This window comes from Corylus avellana, chromosome ca7 (genome assembly GCF_901000735.1).
Source record: "Corylus avellana chromosome ca7, CavTom2PMs-1.0".
NCBI classification, from domain to species: domain Eukaryota; kingdom Viridiplantae; phylum Streptophyta; class Magnoliopsida; order Fagales; family Betulaceae; genus Corylus; species Corylus avellana.
The window spans coordinates 29,380,263-29,395,097 of NC_081547.1; the positions used below are offsets into that span (position 1 = coordinate 29,380,263).

Below are 14,835 nucleotides of genomic sequence, written 5' to 3' on the forward strand. Positions count from 1 at the left end.
CTGTTACATTTATTCAAGCAGGGGCAGATTACTCGGGACTTTTTTGGACTTCATCGAAACTATCTGGCATTTTCTTGCCGGAATTGCTAGTAATACAAGTGAGAAATTGCTTGAAGTCTCTGACAAAATCGATCCTATTCTATTCGCCCATCAAGTGTACAAATCACAAGCCCATCACCATCAAGTCCCTTTTTTGGTTAATTGAAGCACAATTATATGAGAACTGCAGAGACCGCAAGCACACGCTTCAAATCCTCGAAGCTTCCTAAAATGCTTTCGATGAGTTGAAAAAACAGCCAATTACAAAAATGTCCGTCTTCTTCCTCTTCCTCCTCTTCATCCTCCTCTTCACTGTTCCGGTCTCACCCTCCTCCTCCCCAGACCGCTACACCAAATCCCTCCTCCAACCCATCCAACGCAGACCCCGAGAATACTTGGAGCTCGCGAATCCCCTACCGTCCGATTTCCTGGTCCCATCATGCACCCACCAGATCTTCCGCTACTCCTTCGCCAACACCATAAACTCCCCTCCCTTCTCCACCCACTACACCCCGCCGTTCGATTGCCCCGCACCCTGGTCCCACGTGGTCCTCGATCTCCGCGCCAAGTGCAGAGGAGAGCAATACGACCGCATCGCCGGCGTGTGGCTCGGCGGCGCCGAGCTTCTCCGCACCAGCACAGCCGAGCCCACACAGTGCGGAATCTTCTGGAAGGTTCGAAAGGACATCACCAGGTACTCCTCTCTCCTCCAACGCTACGACCTCAACCTCACCATGATGCTCGAGAACATCGTCAACAACATCTATACCGGCGTTTACCACATCACCGTCACTTTCCTCTACTATAAGGATAACGCCGCCAAGGTTCCGTCACTGGTTTCAGATCCAAATTTCGGGCTTCTTAGGGATAAACAACGCGCGGATGGGGTTCGTATGTGGCAAGGCCTAGGGGGCTTGTATGAACCATCGGCCGATTTTATAATCCCGATATCGGATCGGGGCGATAAGGGGTTTTGGTTCAGAATCGAGAGCGAATTGGATTCGCCCTCCAAGGGAATTCGAATCCCGCGGAATACATACCGAGCCGTTTTGGAACTGTACGTGTCGTTTCACGGGAACGACGAGTTTTGGTACTCGAACCCGCCAAATTCGTACATCAAAACGAACAATTTAACCACCGAACGCGGTAACGGAGCTTATAGAGAGGTTTACGTGACGATAGACGGGAAGTTTGTAGGGTCGGAGGCTCCGTTTCCGGTGGTGTTCACTGGCGGGGTGAACCCGTTGTTCTGGGAACCGGTTGTGGGAATCGGAGCGTTTAACCTTCCAAGCTACGACTTCGATCTGACACCGTTTTTAGGTAGGCTTTTGGACGGGAAAATTCACAGGTTTGGATTTGGAGTGACCGAAGGCATTGCGTATTGGCTTGTGAACGCGAATTTGCACCTTTGGGTGGATCGGAAATCGTCCAAGGTCCACGCGAGGTCTGTTGTCTATAACAAACCTCGATTGAAGATCAAGCGTCAATCAGATTTCAAGCTTCTTGATGGGTCATTCAAGGTGGAGGCAGAGAGTAGAGCTCTGTTTGTGGGGTGGGTTAAGTCGAGCTTCGGCAACTTGACGACGGTTTTCTCGCAAAACTACAGGTTGAAGAACGTGGTGAGTTTCAAGAACAATGGAGCGTATAAATTGGTGAAGCAGAAGGTCAGGTCAAATCGAGAGGTGAGGGTCTCGAATGATAGAGATCAGTCGGTGGCTCATGTGAGCGTTAAGAGGGGATGCCCTCTTACTCTCATCACCTCAACTCAGCCGGGAAGGAAGAAGAAGAAGAACACGTACTTGCTTGTCACGAACGTTTCTCATGCTTTGAGCGAGAGGTATATGCAGGGAAACTCTGCGAGCGTTGTTAACAATATGCAGGATTCTCGAGGGTGGATGGAGGTGGAGGATCATTCGGTTCTCTCTGGTGCGGCGATTACTCGACAGAGCGTCGCTTATCGGAATGTGTTTGGTTGCTACTTGCGGGCTGTTCTAGCAAGCAAAGGCAGGCTTATCAGTGACAATACCACCTCTGGTTGCCTTTCTTCATTCTAGTTCTCCGCCTCATGAATTCTTGTTTCAAGATATTTATACCAATTGTGGTTTGCAATCTACATGATTTTGGGTCAACTCTTTTACAGTACTTTTACTAGCCTGTGTGATTTTTAGAATAATGTAAATAATTTGAGACTACTGGTTTGTGTTTATGTGCATTTGGTTTGAATTTTGTGGGGTTTGCATTCATGTAAAATATTTTCTCAAAATAGAAAGGTGAAGTAAAATATTTGATTGAAGAAAAATGTTATACCCCACATTTTTATCCCACTTTTATATATAACATTTCTTAATGTTAAATCATCAGTTATCTCAAAAGTTTAAACTAATAAGAAAATTAATGTTATACACTACATCTTTATTCCTCCACTGTGGTAATGTAGTATAGTCTAATAGCCATTGAAATTATTATTATTATTATTTTAACAAGAACTAATCCAAAGGCTATTATTATATCCTGTCACATTACATATAGATGTAGTATATAACAATTTTTAATAAGAAATAATAAATTTGATCAATTAATTAATATTTTAATAAATCTATAGAATTCACACTGGGACAAAAATAGAGAAGATCGAATTTGGATCTTGCGATTAAGAACCTTTGTAGTAAGAGTAGGAAGGAATGTTTTCTTTCTTTTAAATATTTCTATCTATTTTTCTTTCTTATATTTGTCAATAGAACATATAAAAACTAGGAGTAAAAAATTTTACAGTGGTAAATGATCAACTCCAATAAATGATTAAGTTTCTCCAACCGTTGGACGCCAGAAACCCTTCTTACCAACAAGAAACTGACCTTCATAGGAGGCTACCGACCAATGAAGCGAACGCAAGATTGGAGTAAGCATGTTAATCATTTCCATGGTGTCCTGAACCACAACATACCCGCCTGGTCTCAATATGCGATCCATCTCAACGACTACATCTATGGCATCACATCTGACAAAATCCCAAATTCTTAGGCCACCGTTGAAAAGCCAAAATGAAAATATTAATTTAGGTTTGTTCTCAAATTTTCGGCAAAAAGAATGAATCTAGAGGGAGACATTGCAAATAGGGTGATACTTAGAAAGGGTATAAATGTAGTCTGATAAATGTTACACATACTCCCAAGTGCTTATTTCTTGACGTGACAGTGAAAATTATTATTGAATGCTATATATACTTTCATTTGTTATTTTATTCAATGGTGATTTTCATTGTCATGTTAGAAAGCGAGCACTTGAAAACATGTATAACTAGTCAGCCATATAAGAGGGCAGCGAGTAAAATGGTTGCTGTACCTTTGTGTACGATCTCTGAAGAGAAAGCTGGAATGCAGGAGATCATATGTTCGAGGATAGGTATTAAGAGACTCGCACCAGTCATGATAGATGCCAATCAATCCTCTGTCAAATATAATGGACAGAGTATCTGGTACATCAATGGGGATCACATTCATTACCCAGACAGGAAGACCAGTAAGTGCTGCAGCAAATCTGAAATAAGCAGAAACTCAAATTCAGTTTAGAGAGATGGAGGGTGATCCTGCAATGTGCTATTGATGGACCCAAAGACAACATTAGAAAAGAACCCATCAAGACAGAAACGTGGACTCCTTGCAACACAGAAGTGGCAAAGAAAAAAAAGAAAGGGTGGGATCAAATAAAGCTAATTAGTAAATTATAGACGAATCTCAGCCCTCTATTTGCATGTTCACCTTTAGAGAAAGAAAAAACCAAGAGCAATGGAGAACCATAGATTAGTGGGTAACTAATAAAACAAACAGAAATGAAGAAATGGTCGTTTAATTTACCCTCCATTATGAGCATTCATATCCATCACATTCCTCACACTGGACCAGTTTATGGCGAGTTTGTTCAAATAAACATCGGATACAAGTGCAGACCAATGTTTTGTGTCCTCATAAAACATTTCTTCAGCACCTGGTTCGGTTGATAGGCTTGCAGGTTTACTGTTCAGCCTCTTGGGCCAGGGCATGGGCCAGCTGAACAAGTTACCCATATTATCGACTGGAGGCAGAGAAAGACAACCACTGAGAGGCACGTACCTACCACGGAAATATGGAAAAGATTATCATATTCAGAATAGTATTCTGACTAAAGAAGTCTTTCTCTTTGTTCAACCAATGGGATTTCTAGCCCTTGCTGACATACTAATGTGGCATAAGCATATCACATGTGCCACCACTAGCACTAATAACAGTAACAGTAGCAGCAGCAGCAATATTAGTTTGATGGAGATCACAGCTTAGTTTTAGGAAAATACCATGAGCTGTTTCTCGTATCTTTCTGTTCACATAAAGGTGGATTATTTTCTTTGCGTTTTTCATAACAGGAAGGTGAAACAGGCTTCTGGTATATTACAAGCCCAATTCCAGATGAATCAACAGTCTTAGCCACAACTTTCCAGCACATCGATTTTGTCAGACCCACCATAGCTGCAAGAAATATTAAATGCAAATGTCCAACTTTGGTTAACTACACACAAATTCAAGCTTCTCTGGATCTCATATTGCTAAATGTGATGAAATGATGAATACAAAAATAAGAATTAACTACAACATCTAAAAAATCATGAGTCACTAGAGTGACACAATCAAGAGAATGAGATCAGAACACAAACCATTCCATACATTCTGATCTCTTTCATCGTCCCGATAAACTGGTGTAGCAGACCATACAAAAAAACCACCGGGCCTAAGAATTCTGTTGAGTTCGAGTAAGGGTCTCCCACCTAAGATTTACAACCAAAACGACAGAACACAGTGAAAATGAATTAAAGATAGATCTTCAGACTTAATAGTGAAAAGCGGTTATATAAAGTACCATTTGCATCCCAGTGAACCCTGCATCGTGCACAGTGAATCAAATCATATGCATTGTCTGAGAAGGTCAGCTTCTGTGTTCCAATGACTGAAAGGGTCGCAGGAATCCCTCGTTCAAGAGCAAACTGTATCTGAGCTTCGTGCTCATCCTTTGGAGCAAATGACATGGTAATCACATTTTTGTCCAGCAAATAGCCACCGAAGCTAGCAACTCCACAACCAACATCTAATATAACCCTGACATGCCTCCCCCACCCAATAGTTTGTAAAGTCTAAGTAACACAAGAAAAACAAAGTTCATCACATGGTTATCAAGAACAAATACTATTAATGCTAAACACAACAGAGATGGAGATGATATAAATAGGCGCATGAATGAATTACCATTTATTCCAAAAAATTAAGATGATAGCGGAAATGATAAATTTAATTATTTAATTAATACTTCCTTTACATGCGGTCTCCTACAAGTAAAACCCAACACATGGAATATTTAATTGAAATAAGAATAAACTAGCGAGTCAAGGATTGATCTCAATACCTTTAGTCTAATACTATAATAAATCAATGCTTATCCAAAAGTTTTAAGTTCATAACAAACCATAAATTTAATTATTTAATTAATACTTTCAACACATGGTAAGGTTTATAGGCTGATAAAGCCACACAAAAATGGTATACCTTTTCTATAAATTCAATGTAACTGGTAACTCCTTCCTTGAATTGGGTGCCACCTCCAGGAAAAACAAGATAATCACCAGACTTACGCACCCAGTTTTGGTCCTTCTTGTACTCAACAAGCTTTGGGTGAGGAACATTATCATACCAAATCTGGAAAACAGAGACACATCTCGATTCAGAAAATACAAAAGAAGTACTCCCATCAATCAAATTTCAGAGTTACCTAGAAAATCTGGAGGATAAAACAAACACACTTTTCTTAAACGACAGAAACAAATCTTACCAAAGAAGCAATCTCACCATGTCCCTGCTCTTAGGCCAGGGAAGCGGGAACTTGTACCCACTGGGAAGCGGGACCAAGCACCGCGGGCTCGGATCCGGGCAATGCCGCTCTCGATGCTCCATATGCCTCCTGGACTTCAACGCCTTGATCGCCTTAAAGTTATCCAAACACGGTATGTAATCGACGGCCACGGCACCTTTACAGAGCTTCCATTTAAGATCAAAATCCAAATCCGCATTGAGTACCGGAGCGGTGTCGTTTTTTGGGGGCGGGGTTGCGGGGGCGCTAGGGTTTGAGGGATGGATGGTGGTGTCGGAGGAGGAAGAGGAGTAGAGGAAGAGAGGGTAGCGGTTGGCGTTGGTGTTGGTGAAGAGGAGGATTGTGAAGCAGATTAGAAGTACTGCGAGGGTTACGATGAATGGGAATTTTCTTTCTTTGATGAATGTGATGGCCATTTTTAGAAAAGGGAAAAAGAGAAAGAGGGACTGAATTGAAGAGCTAAAAAGGAGCTGAACAAGATCTGACTGAAACTGTGGAGGGAGACAGAGAGACGCGGTGAGTGATTGAATTAGTGGGATTCGAAATGTCGTTATCTGGTGCGGGTATAATTTAACAGCTTTATATTTTAAATCATTTTCCAATTCTGAGACGCTGGGCTTTTGGGCTCGGCTCGGGTAATCAATTTGAGCCCCGACTCGTCTCCAACTAGTATAGTTTGGATGAAATTTATTTAATAAAAGTCTTTTGGACCCATATTTCTGTTTAAAAGCACGTGATTTTTAGTGTATTTAAAAAATTATATAATCTATTTAAAATAAATTACATATTTTAAAATATGTCGGTTTAATAAACTCCATTAGAAGAAGAAAAAAAAAACACAAAAACTGTCGGTGGGCTACATAGAGCTAAGCTGAGAGAGCTATTTGTTAATATCTCAAATCACCAAAATGAAAAAGTAAGGATGGCTTAGCTGTATGTTTTTCAGAATCAGCTTAGAGGCATTAATGATGTGTCATGAGAGTCATCATTTGACATCAAATAGCTTTCAGAATTCTTTAAAAGCCGACAAAGATAAGGAAAGAAACACCATAATATAATATAATTTCACTGGTGGAGGAGGTGCCACCGAAATTTATTCAATGTCGAACTACAATCAATACGAATTGTTTTGGAATTGGGTCCAACAAGATGAGCAGGCCCTAGTGCGCACGCACACGCGCACACAAACACATGCACAGGGAGAGAGGGAGGCAGTTTTTCAGGCATAGCAATGCTACTCTTTACACCCCTTTTACATCTATTGACATGTTTTATTTTTAAATACATATATCACTTAAAATTTATTAGACAGTGTTAAATTAGTGTCGAGGGCCAGGGGGCGGAGTCAGGATGTTGCTAGGGATAGGGGGCAAAAAAATTTTAATGAATAAAAAATAAAATTAAATAAAAATATTAGAAAAATAATTAAATATCAAAGAACAATTTAAAAGAATTTAAATATAAACACTTAATTTAAAAGAACAATTTAAATCTAAATATAAAAATTTAAGTACATACCTCAATTTTTATGTTGGGGCTTGAATGCTTGAAATTGGAAAGTGAAAGGAAAAAACGCAGAAGAAAATCGCTTATTTGACAATTCATCTCCTTCAATCCTTAGAATTAATTGGCAAATTGCAATAGCTCTAAAAAAAAAAACCCCAAAAACGTGTAGTATGCTGTTGTATAGTTCTAAAAAAATATTTTTATCTCCATGCAAATAATGAGATAAAGGCATGCGTGCAAGTATGTATTACATTGCATGCGCACCTGTCTAGTCTATCTAAAGGACTAGAAACAAATGGTACACTTGCACAACACACATACATGTCTTTGTCCTTTTGCTAGCTATTGTTAATTTGTTATTTGTTAGCTTTGTAAGCTAGCCGGTACACTTTTTTAATGTATTTTTTATTTTTTTCCACATTTCTTACACTCCTGTAGGATGTCGGAAGTCTTTTTGTTTTGTTTATTTCTTTTTCTCTTCCACCTTACTTCATCTTCAACCTTTCATTCCTCTGAAACTCAACCTTTCATTCGTCTCAACTTTCTAAAAACTTTTAACTTACTGAGGGGGCATAATCATAGTTGAGGGGGCATGCTTATGGCTGGGGGGGAGCATAATCACGGCTAAGGGGGCATAAGAAAATTTTTTACCAAGGGGTAAGGAAAACTTTTAGGAGTTGAGGGAGGGCATATGCCCCCTCTCAAACCCCCTGGCTCCGCCCCTGTTGAGGGCACCACTACAATTTTACATAACACAAAATAGTTTACATTGAAATAATGAGGTATAATGTTCCGCACTTGGAAAACTGCTCAATCACTTGCTTGGTTGTATACAACCACAAAATCAGCTCATTTTAAAAAAAAAGTTACACGAAGATGGTGAAAAAAATAAATAGTCATTCTATATGCTGCTTCAGTCTGCTATGGCAGCACCTGCGTTTTCCACATCAACTTCTCCCATTCCAGTGTCTTCCTCTTCTTCACTATTCTCATCGCCACTAATCTCTTCATTATCCTGACGTAGCTTAGCCATGTGCTCAGCAAGTAGTTTATCATCTCGTTCACTCACCTAAATAAATGCACCATATCAGTCCCCAAAGAAAAATAGCACGTTGCTATGCTAAGTAACTAAAAACCTATTTAGTAAAAAATATTGCCATATTGCCTAGAAAATACATCAAGTTCTGTGGCTTTTCTATAAGAAGATGTCAACTGAATTCAAAGTCCACTGGATGTCAAAAAATGGCAAAATCAACATATTTTACATTAAAAGCATAAAACGCTCCAAGTACACAAGTAAATAAGAGAACGCCTAACAAAATCAACATTAAAGTTAAAAGTGCGAGTGACACTCACTGCTCTGGGTGCCTCCTTCACAACGAGTTTTCCCTTCTGCTTTTCTATTGCTTCAGTGCAAGCTGTAATTGCTTTGGTAAGAACCGTTATTCCTTGCTCCTGCCCCATCCAAAAAAGAAGTCGGTTAAAAAAAAAAATTCCGACCAGTAGACTACTTTTCAACTGCCTCCAAAGAAGTTGAAGGACTGATACCATGTTTACAAGCTCTAATCTACAGAATTTCCTATTGGTGTATGGGGGAAAACTGAGAAAGAAATGAACTTCAACAAAACAAAATAACCAGGGAAAAGATGGTATCTTCCACTGTTAGGCTGATTAGACCACAACATTGAAACAGAAACATGAAGTAACCCATAATTTGTTCTTCTTTTGGTAAGTATGAAGTGAGACATTTCATTGCCTCAAGTAGAGCTTACACATAGGCACATTGCATTGAATTAGCTGACCATATTTCGCTCATTTGTATAAAGTGTTAAAAATAAATCATCAAATAAATACTGTGCGAGGGTTTGCACAAACCTTGTCAAGAGTCTGAGTGGTAAGAACATAAAGTGGAGGAGCAACCAATTTAATTTTCACAGGACAGTCATCATTCCCAGCAGCTTCAGCTTTCCGCATGGCATCCTACAAGGTCAAAGATTAAAACGTGTAAACAGGATAGCCCTTTCCAACTTAAATAAGCACCCATCCAAGAAAGAAAGGATAAAAAGAAAAGAAAAAAAAAAAAGACCTTGATGTGAAGAACACCATCAAACTGGAAGCATTTCATTTCAATGTCAGCCCGAATCTTTAAAGGTTGTGGGGTCATTCTTCTCCTAATATTTCTTACCAAAGATTCTTTCACATCCTCTGTGATAGCAGGAACTACCTTAGTCACCTGGCAAATGAGATAGAAGGTGGCTTTAGTCATCAAGAGGAAGAGTGTGCAATAATACCTTACAAAGAGAACACTTACCTCCTGTCCATCAGGGCCAAGTTCTTTGACTTCACGGGTAAGAGAATTAAGGACAGTATCAGGATCAGTCACGACTATTTTGAATGCCTGCGCATGAAAAATTTTAGATCCCCAACTGCAAATTCAGAAGATAAAAATTACCTCCAACAAATAGCAAGCATTCTCACCTCAAAAGCATGACCATATTTCCTGTACAAAGGCCAGCCAACATGGATGTACAGATCCTGAAACAAGTAACTTCCATTTAGAAATAACTAACGAAAAGAAATGAGAACAATATGTAAGCACCACCATCAGTCAAAAGTTTGGTTATACATGCAATGTTGAAAGGACTTAAGAGTACCAAACCAGAAAAAGATCCAAGTCTTTGTGGAGCTGAAAGGAACTTGGCAACAACTAAGGATTATAAAAAAAGGACCACCAAGTGCGGATGAAAGAATTGAAAAAAGAAAAAGGACATAACAAGATCGCATGCTTGTGAATAAAAATGCTATTTGTTAAATAAAGAGTTAAAATATCACACAGTAAGCTAATCCAATGTTTCTTCTCCGATTTCTGAGAAGGGTTGGAGATTCGAAATTCGTTCCTCTTCAATCGTGCTCCCTTGGGAAAGTGGTTGTAGCACTATATGCATGAGAGAAGCCTTGTAGAGAGTTGTAGTGGATTCTAAATATGGTAGCTCGTGGAGTGGGCGATGCTCTAATGAGGATCATGGGTCATTTGGGGTGGGATATAGAAAATATTAGGAGGGGCTAAAGAAAGTTTGCTAGTCACACCAGATTTGAGATGGGAGATAACTTTAAGATTAGATTTTAGAATGGCAAGTGGTGTGCAACAACTCAAAGAAAGCGCTAGCCACATTTGCATTATCACCCCAAAAGGACTAGTTAATTTGAAGCTTTCATATAATTACTTATAAAACTCAATTTCACCTAATAAGTAAACAATGTGAGACTTAGCACCCATGAGTGTCGTTATAAACTATCCACTCAATATGAACTACTCATCTTCCCAATATGAGACCGGGGTATTACAATCTCTCCCCCTTAAATACTTCACGTCCTCATCAAGGTTACGTTATATAATTCTCCAGTACCACATTGCGTTACCAGGTGACTCTGATTCTATGATAAATCACAATTTATCCCAAAAGCTTAAATTTATAGGAAATGATGAATTTCATAATCATTTAATTTTTATTCTAATATTGCTCATGCGAGGATTCAAACTTTTTCTTAATAGATGAGGCCAACCACGTAAAATATTTAATTAAAATTTGAGATAAATTATGAAAACAAGGTTCGAACTTAGGATTTCTGCTTTAACACCATTTATAACGAACCAGGAAAAACACTACCTACATATATGCTATCGCTCCAAAAAGACTAGTCAATTCGGAGCCTCCATCTTATAAGGCTCAATTTCACCTAATAAGTAAGCAATGTGGAACTTAGCACTCATGAGTATCTTTATAAACTACTCATCTTATGCGGGCTACTTATCTTTCCAATATGAGACTCACGTGTTACATGGTGTGAAAATTAGGCCCTCAAGGAAGTTTTCCCTGTTTTGCATAGTATAGCTCGCGTAAAGGATGCCTCTCTAGCAGATCATTTGGAAGTTTCTAGTGAATCCAATAAGTGCAACGTAAACTTTATCAAAGCGGCTCATGATTGAGAGGTGGAAGTCTTTGCTTTGGTCTTCAATTTATTGTATTCCTCTAGAGCGGGCCGGGGAAGTGAAGATAAGCTTTGTTGGGCCCCTTCCAAGAAAGGGTTATTCAAAGTTAGATCGTTCTATAATGTTCTTATCTTCCATGATTGTATTGCTTTCCCTTGAAAGTATATCTGGCAATAAGGTCCCCTTGAGAGTGCTGCTCTTTGCTTGGTCAGCTGTTCTAGGAAAAATCCTCATCATGGATAACCTTAGGAAGCAGCATGTCATTGTGGTGGGTTGGTGTTGTATGTATAAGAAATGTGGAGTCTATGGATTATCTTTTACTATAATATAAGATTGCTAGTGCCATATGGTGTGCTATCTTTAGTCGTGCTAGTCTTACTTGGGTAATGCCTAGGAGAGTGGCTTACCTAAATGCTTGTTGGAGAGGATTGAATGGCAATCCCCAGAGTATAGCAGCGTGGAAGATGATTTTGTCTTGTCTTTTATGGTGTATTTGGAGGAAAATAAATTATAGGAGTTCTGAAGACCGTAAGAGGATGGTGGTGGATTTAAAGTCCTTCTTTTTCAATACTCCTTTCCATTGGGCATCTGCTGTAGACTTTCCTTGTGTGCTTTATTTTCATGATTTTTTTACAACCTTTTCATTTCTAGTTAGGTGTTCTTCTTGTATACTTCATGTGTACATGAGTATCCTTCTTTTTTCTTTTCTTTTTTTTAATAACATTTCGATTACTTACAATAAAAAAAGCTATTTGTTATATCCCAAATAAACCTAGTCTTATTCACAAACACACACGAATAGGAAATCCAAAAGCAAATTTACAGCCTAAACGCAAACTGGAGAGCTTATATACAAATAATGGCAGGTTGGCTCCAATAGGTCAACCACAAATTAATCCGATGCCATATGGCAATGGATCCTCCAATGCAGAACTGCCTAAAATAGGCACTAGAATGGTTCGCCTGCTAGAGTAATTCTAATTCCTACTAAGGGCATGTTTGGATGTGCATTTGAGGAGTCTAAAAGTGCGTTTAACACTCAAAAAGTTTGTTTGAAGGAAAAAAGTACTCGTTTGGTAAAAGAAATTATAAGTGCTTTTAAGGGTCCAAAAAACTAAAAAATTGCCAAAATGCACTTTTGGCAAAAGCTTTTTTTTTTTTTTTTTTTTTGATAAGTGCACTTTTGGCAAAAGCTTAATTTTTAAGCTTTTGCCAAAAAATGTTTTTTGACTTAAAAGCTCTATTTCTCAAACGCAATCTCAAACATGCTCTAAGTGTCAACTTCCCGATGCACTACTGATGCCCTATCTTATTACATTCACAATTTTGCTGCCTCACTCTTAACTAAACATCCCTCCAAGGCCTGAACTCCCCAAAAATATCGTATGCCAATAGCACCCTTTCCCCCAATAATAGTTAATATCTGCATCCAGGCCTAATACAAGTATTTTGCTTAGTTGAAAGAAACATAGGAAACATCATACACAAATTCTGTTCTTTCTCAGCACTCAAACTGTTAAACAAGGGAATATTCAAGCAGAAACAAAACATTAACCACAAATATTTGCAATATCCATATCATCTAAATACAGGTCCTATAAGACATCTTTGTAAGGAGTTTTCATTTGTCTTAAAACCAAACGGATAAGCATAAGACTCAATGCGGGAGATTCTTTATTTTCCCTCTGTTCTCGCAGCACCCTAAGAGTGTGCAGAGCTGTATTTCCAGAAACAAACTCCGATACATAGTCACACTATTGACTCCTAAACCCCACAAATTCTACAATATTTGGGACAAAAGAAAACTGAAACCCTACACCAACGCAATCAGAAACCAAAACAACAGCAAAACGTAAAACCCCTGCAAACAAAATTCAGGGCTAAACACAAAACCAAAAGAAAAGGCGAAGCGGGCATCGAAAACAAATCAAACAATGAATCTCGCAATAGAGTTCTATGAAACAACTATTGTCTATACCTCCAAATCGTTGCCCATCGTCTCGGCCACGTGGCGCATAATGGAGTGGACGAGCTTGCTCTTGTTGTACCTCTCCTCGCAGGCTTGGATGTCCTCTTCGGAGACCCTCCGCTTGCTGAGATCAATGTACCCCTTCTCTTTGTCAACCCGGAGCACCATTACGGGCTCTATCCGACCCACTTTGATTAAGCTACTCACACTACGAATCCGACGGCGGGAGAGCTCCGAGAACAGGATCATACCCTCAATGTTGTTGTACTCGAGCAAGGACACGTACGCGCCCATGTCGGCGATGTTCTTCACCTGTATCATCACCGCCATGTCCACCTCTGGATACTTGGCCTCGTACATTCGGCACTCGAGGTTCGGGGTGTGCGTTGCCATGGCCGAGGACTCAATCAAAGAAAGGAAATGAAAAGCCGAGGGTTTGGTGAGAGAGCACGAGGGTTTAGGGCTAGCAGAGAGTGTGATAGCAATTAGCAAAGACGGTCGTGGGTTTTGTTCCTCTTAAAAAACGTTTCGCGGAAAATCCTACTCCGATTAATTATTCGGACTTCAAACCACCGTCCGATTCGAACCCACGATTTAAACCGTAAGCTACTATTAGATTCCAAACTACACTTCGGATTCGGATCCTGTGCAAGCGGGTGTAATAGTTTTTATTTTACCCGTCTATTTTAACTAAACGGTTTGCAAGTAAGAAAAAACATGGTTAGCTTAGAAGCATTCCCTACTAGGCGTAGAGAGATTAACCGATTATCGATTACCGACTGTGAACCGATATTAACCGTAATCGATATACCAATATCCTTATCTGTTAAATTTTTTATATTGGTGTGCTTATCGGTCCGGTTAAAAATTTCATATCGGTTAACCGTTTAACCGATATAAACCGTTAAGTAGGGATGTCAAAACGAAGTAGTTTTGAGATTATATATATACTTATGTAACCTTATCTTAATTTGGGTTTTGATAGGTTTAATTTTTTTTTTTAGTGATGGCATTAGATGTGATTTCTTTACCTTTGGTGAAAGCATTTTTCATTAACTATTTTTGTTAGTCTAATTAGCATTCATTATGTTAATTAGTCCATTTGCTTTGGAAAAATGTATTTTATAATATAAAAAAAAAAAAAAAAGAAGTTGTTGTGGATCAATATAAAAAAGCTTCAATTTTTAGCCCAAAAAACAAATATTTGGGTTCCAACAAAAAGTATTTGGGCCCTAAAACAACTCATTTTTAATAAGTTATTTTAACCCAACAAAAAGTATTTGGGCTCTCAAAAGTAAAAAAAACTCATTTTTAGCACAACAAAATAAATCAATGTAAAGCCCACAGTTAAACCGGTTAACCGCTTTAACTGAACCGTTTAACCATGTACCATTATAACCGATAATTTCAGTTAAAATTCTTATTGGTCCGGTATCGGTTA

The 14,835-nt window shown here is 38.9% G+C and overlaps 3 protein-coding genes across 3 annotated transcripts; 1 reads left to right on the forward strand and 2 right to left on the reverse strand.

Annotated features, from left to right (window-relative positions):
• Positions 1-11: 11 nt before the first annotated feature.
• LOC132186744 (peptide-N4-(N-acetyl-beta-glucosaminyl)asparagine amidase A) lies at positions 12-2,231 on the forward strand. Its single transcript, XM_059600773.1, has one exon. The coding sequence runs from the start codon at positions 309-311 to the stop codon at positions 2,091-2,093; it is 1,785 nt and encodes a 594-aa protein (XP_059456756.1). The 5' UTR covers positions 12-308; the 3' UTR covers positions 2,094-2,231.
• A 457-nt stretch (positions 2,232-2,688) lies between these two features.
• Positions 2,689-6,472, reverse strand: LOC132186450 (probable methyltransferase PMT23). The gene is made up of 8 exons (XM_059600425.1): positions 5,907-6,472; positions 5,607-5,756; positions 4,927-5,197; positions 4,724-4,834; positions 4,367-4,538; positions 3,894-4,148; positions 3,382-3,576; positions 2,689-3,037 (listed from the first exon to the last, which is right to left on the reverse strand). Exons 1-8 carry the CDS (start codon positions 6,342-6,344, stop codon positions 2,839-2,841), a joined length of 1,791 nt encoding a protein of 596 aa, XP_059456408.1. The 5' UTR covers positions 6,345-6,472; the 3' UTR covers positions 2,689-2,838.
• Positions 6,473-8,177: 1,705 nt separating this feature from the next.
• On the reverse strand, positions 8,178-13,926 carry LOC132186451 (eukaryotic translation initiation factor 2 subunit alpha homolog). The gene is made up of 7 exons (XM_059600426.1): positions 13,404-13,926; positions 9,913-9,969; positions 9,746-9,832; positions 9,521-9,667; positions 9,310-9,414; positions 8,791-8,889; positions 8,178-8,503 (listed from the first exon to the last, which is right to left on the reverse strand). Exons 1-7 carry the CDS (start codon positions 13,785-13,787, stop codon positions 8,348-8,350), a joined length of 1,035 nt encoding a protein of 344 aa, XP_059456409.1. The 5' UTR covers positions 13,788-13,926; the 3' UTR covers positions 8,178-8,347.
• Positions 13,927-14,835: the final 909 nt, after the last annotated feature.

Coding starts and splice junctions, on each gene's coding strand:
- LOC132186744 (XM_059600773.1), top strand. CDS start 309: ATGTCCGTCTTCTTCCTCTTCCTCCTCTTCATCCTCCTCTTCACTGTT.
- LOC132186450 (XM_059600425.1), bottom strand. CDS start 6,344: ATGGCCATCACATTCATCAAAGAAAGAAAATTCCCATTCATCGTAACC. Junction 5,757..5,906: donor GGCCTAAGAGCAGGGACATG/GTGAGATTGCTT, acceptor TCTGTTTTCCAG/ATTTGGTATGATAATGTTCC. Junction 4,539..4,723: donor AGATCAGAATGTATGGAATG/GTTTGTGTTCTG, acceptor TATTTCTTGCAG/CTATGGTGGGTCTGACAAAA.
- LOC132186451 (XM_059600426.1), bottom strand. CDS start 13,787: ATGGCAACGCACACCCCGAACCTCGAGTGCCGAATGTACGAGGCCAAG. Junction 9,970..13,403: donor CGATGGGCAACGATTTGGAG/GTATAGACAATA, acceptor TACTTGTTTCAG/GATCTGTACATCCATGTTGG. Junction 9,833..9,912: donor AATATGGTCATGCTTTTGAG/GTGAGAATGCTT, acceptor TTTCATGCGCAG/GCATTCAAAATAGTCGTGAC.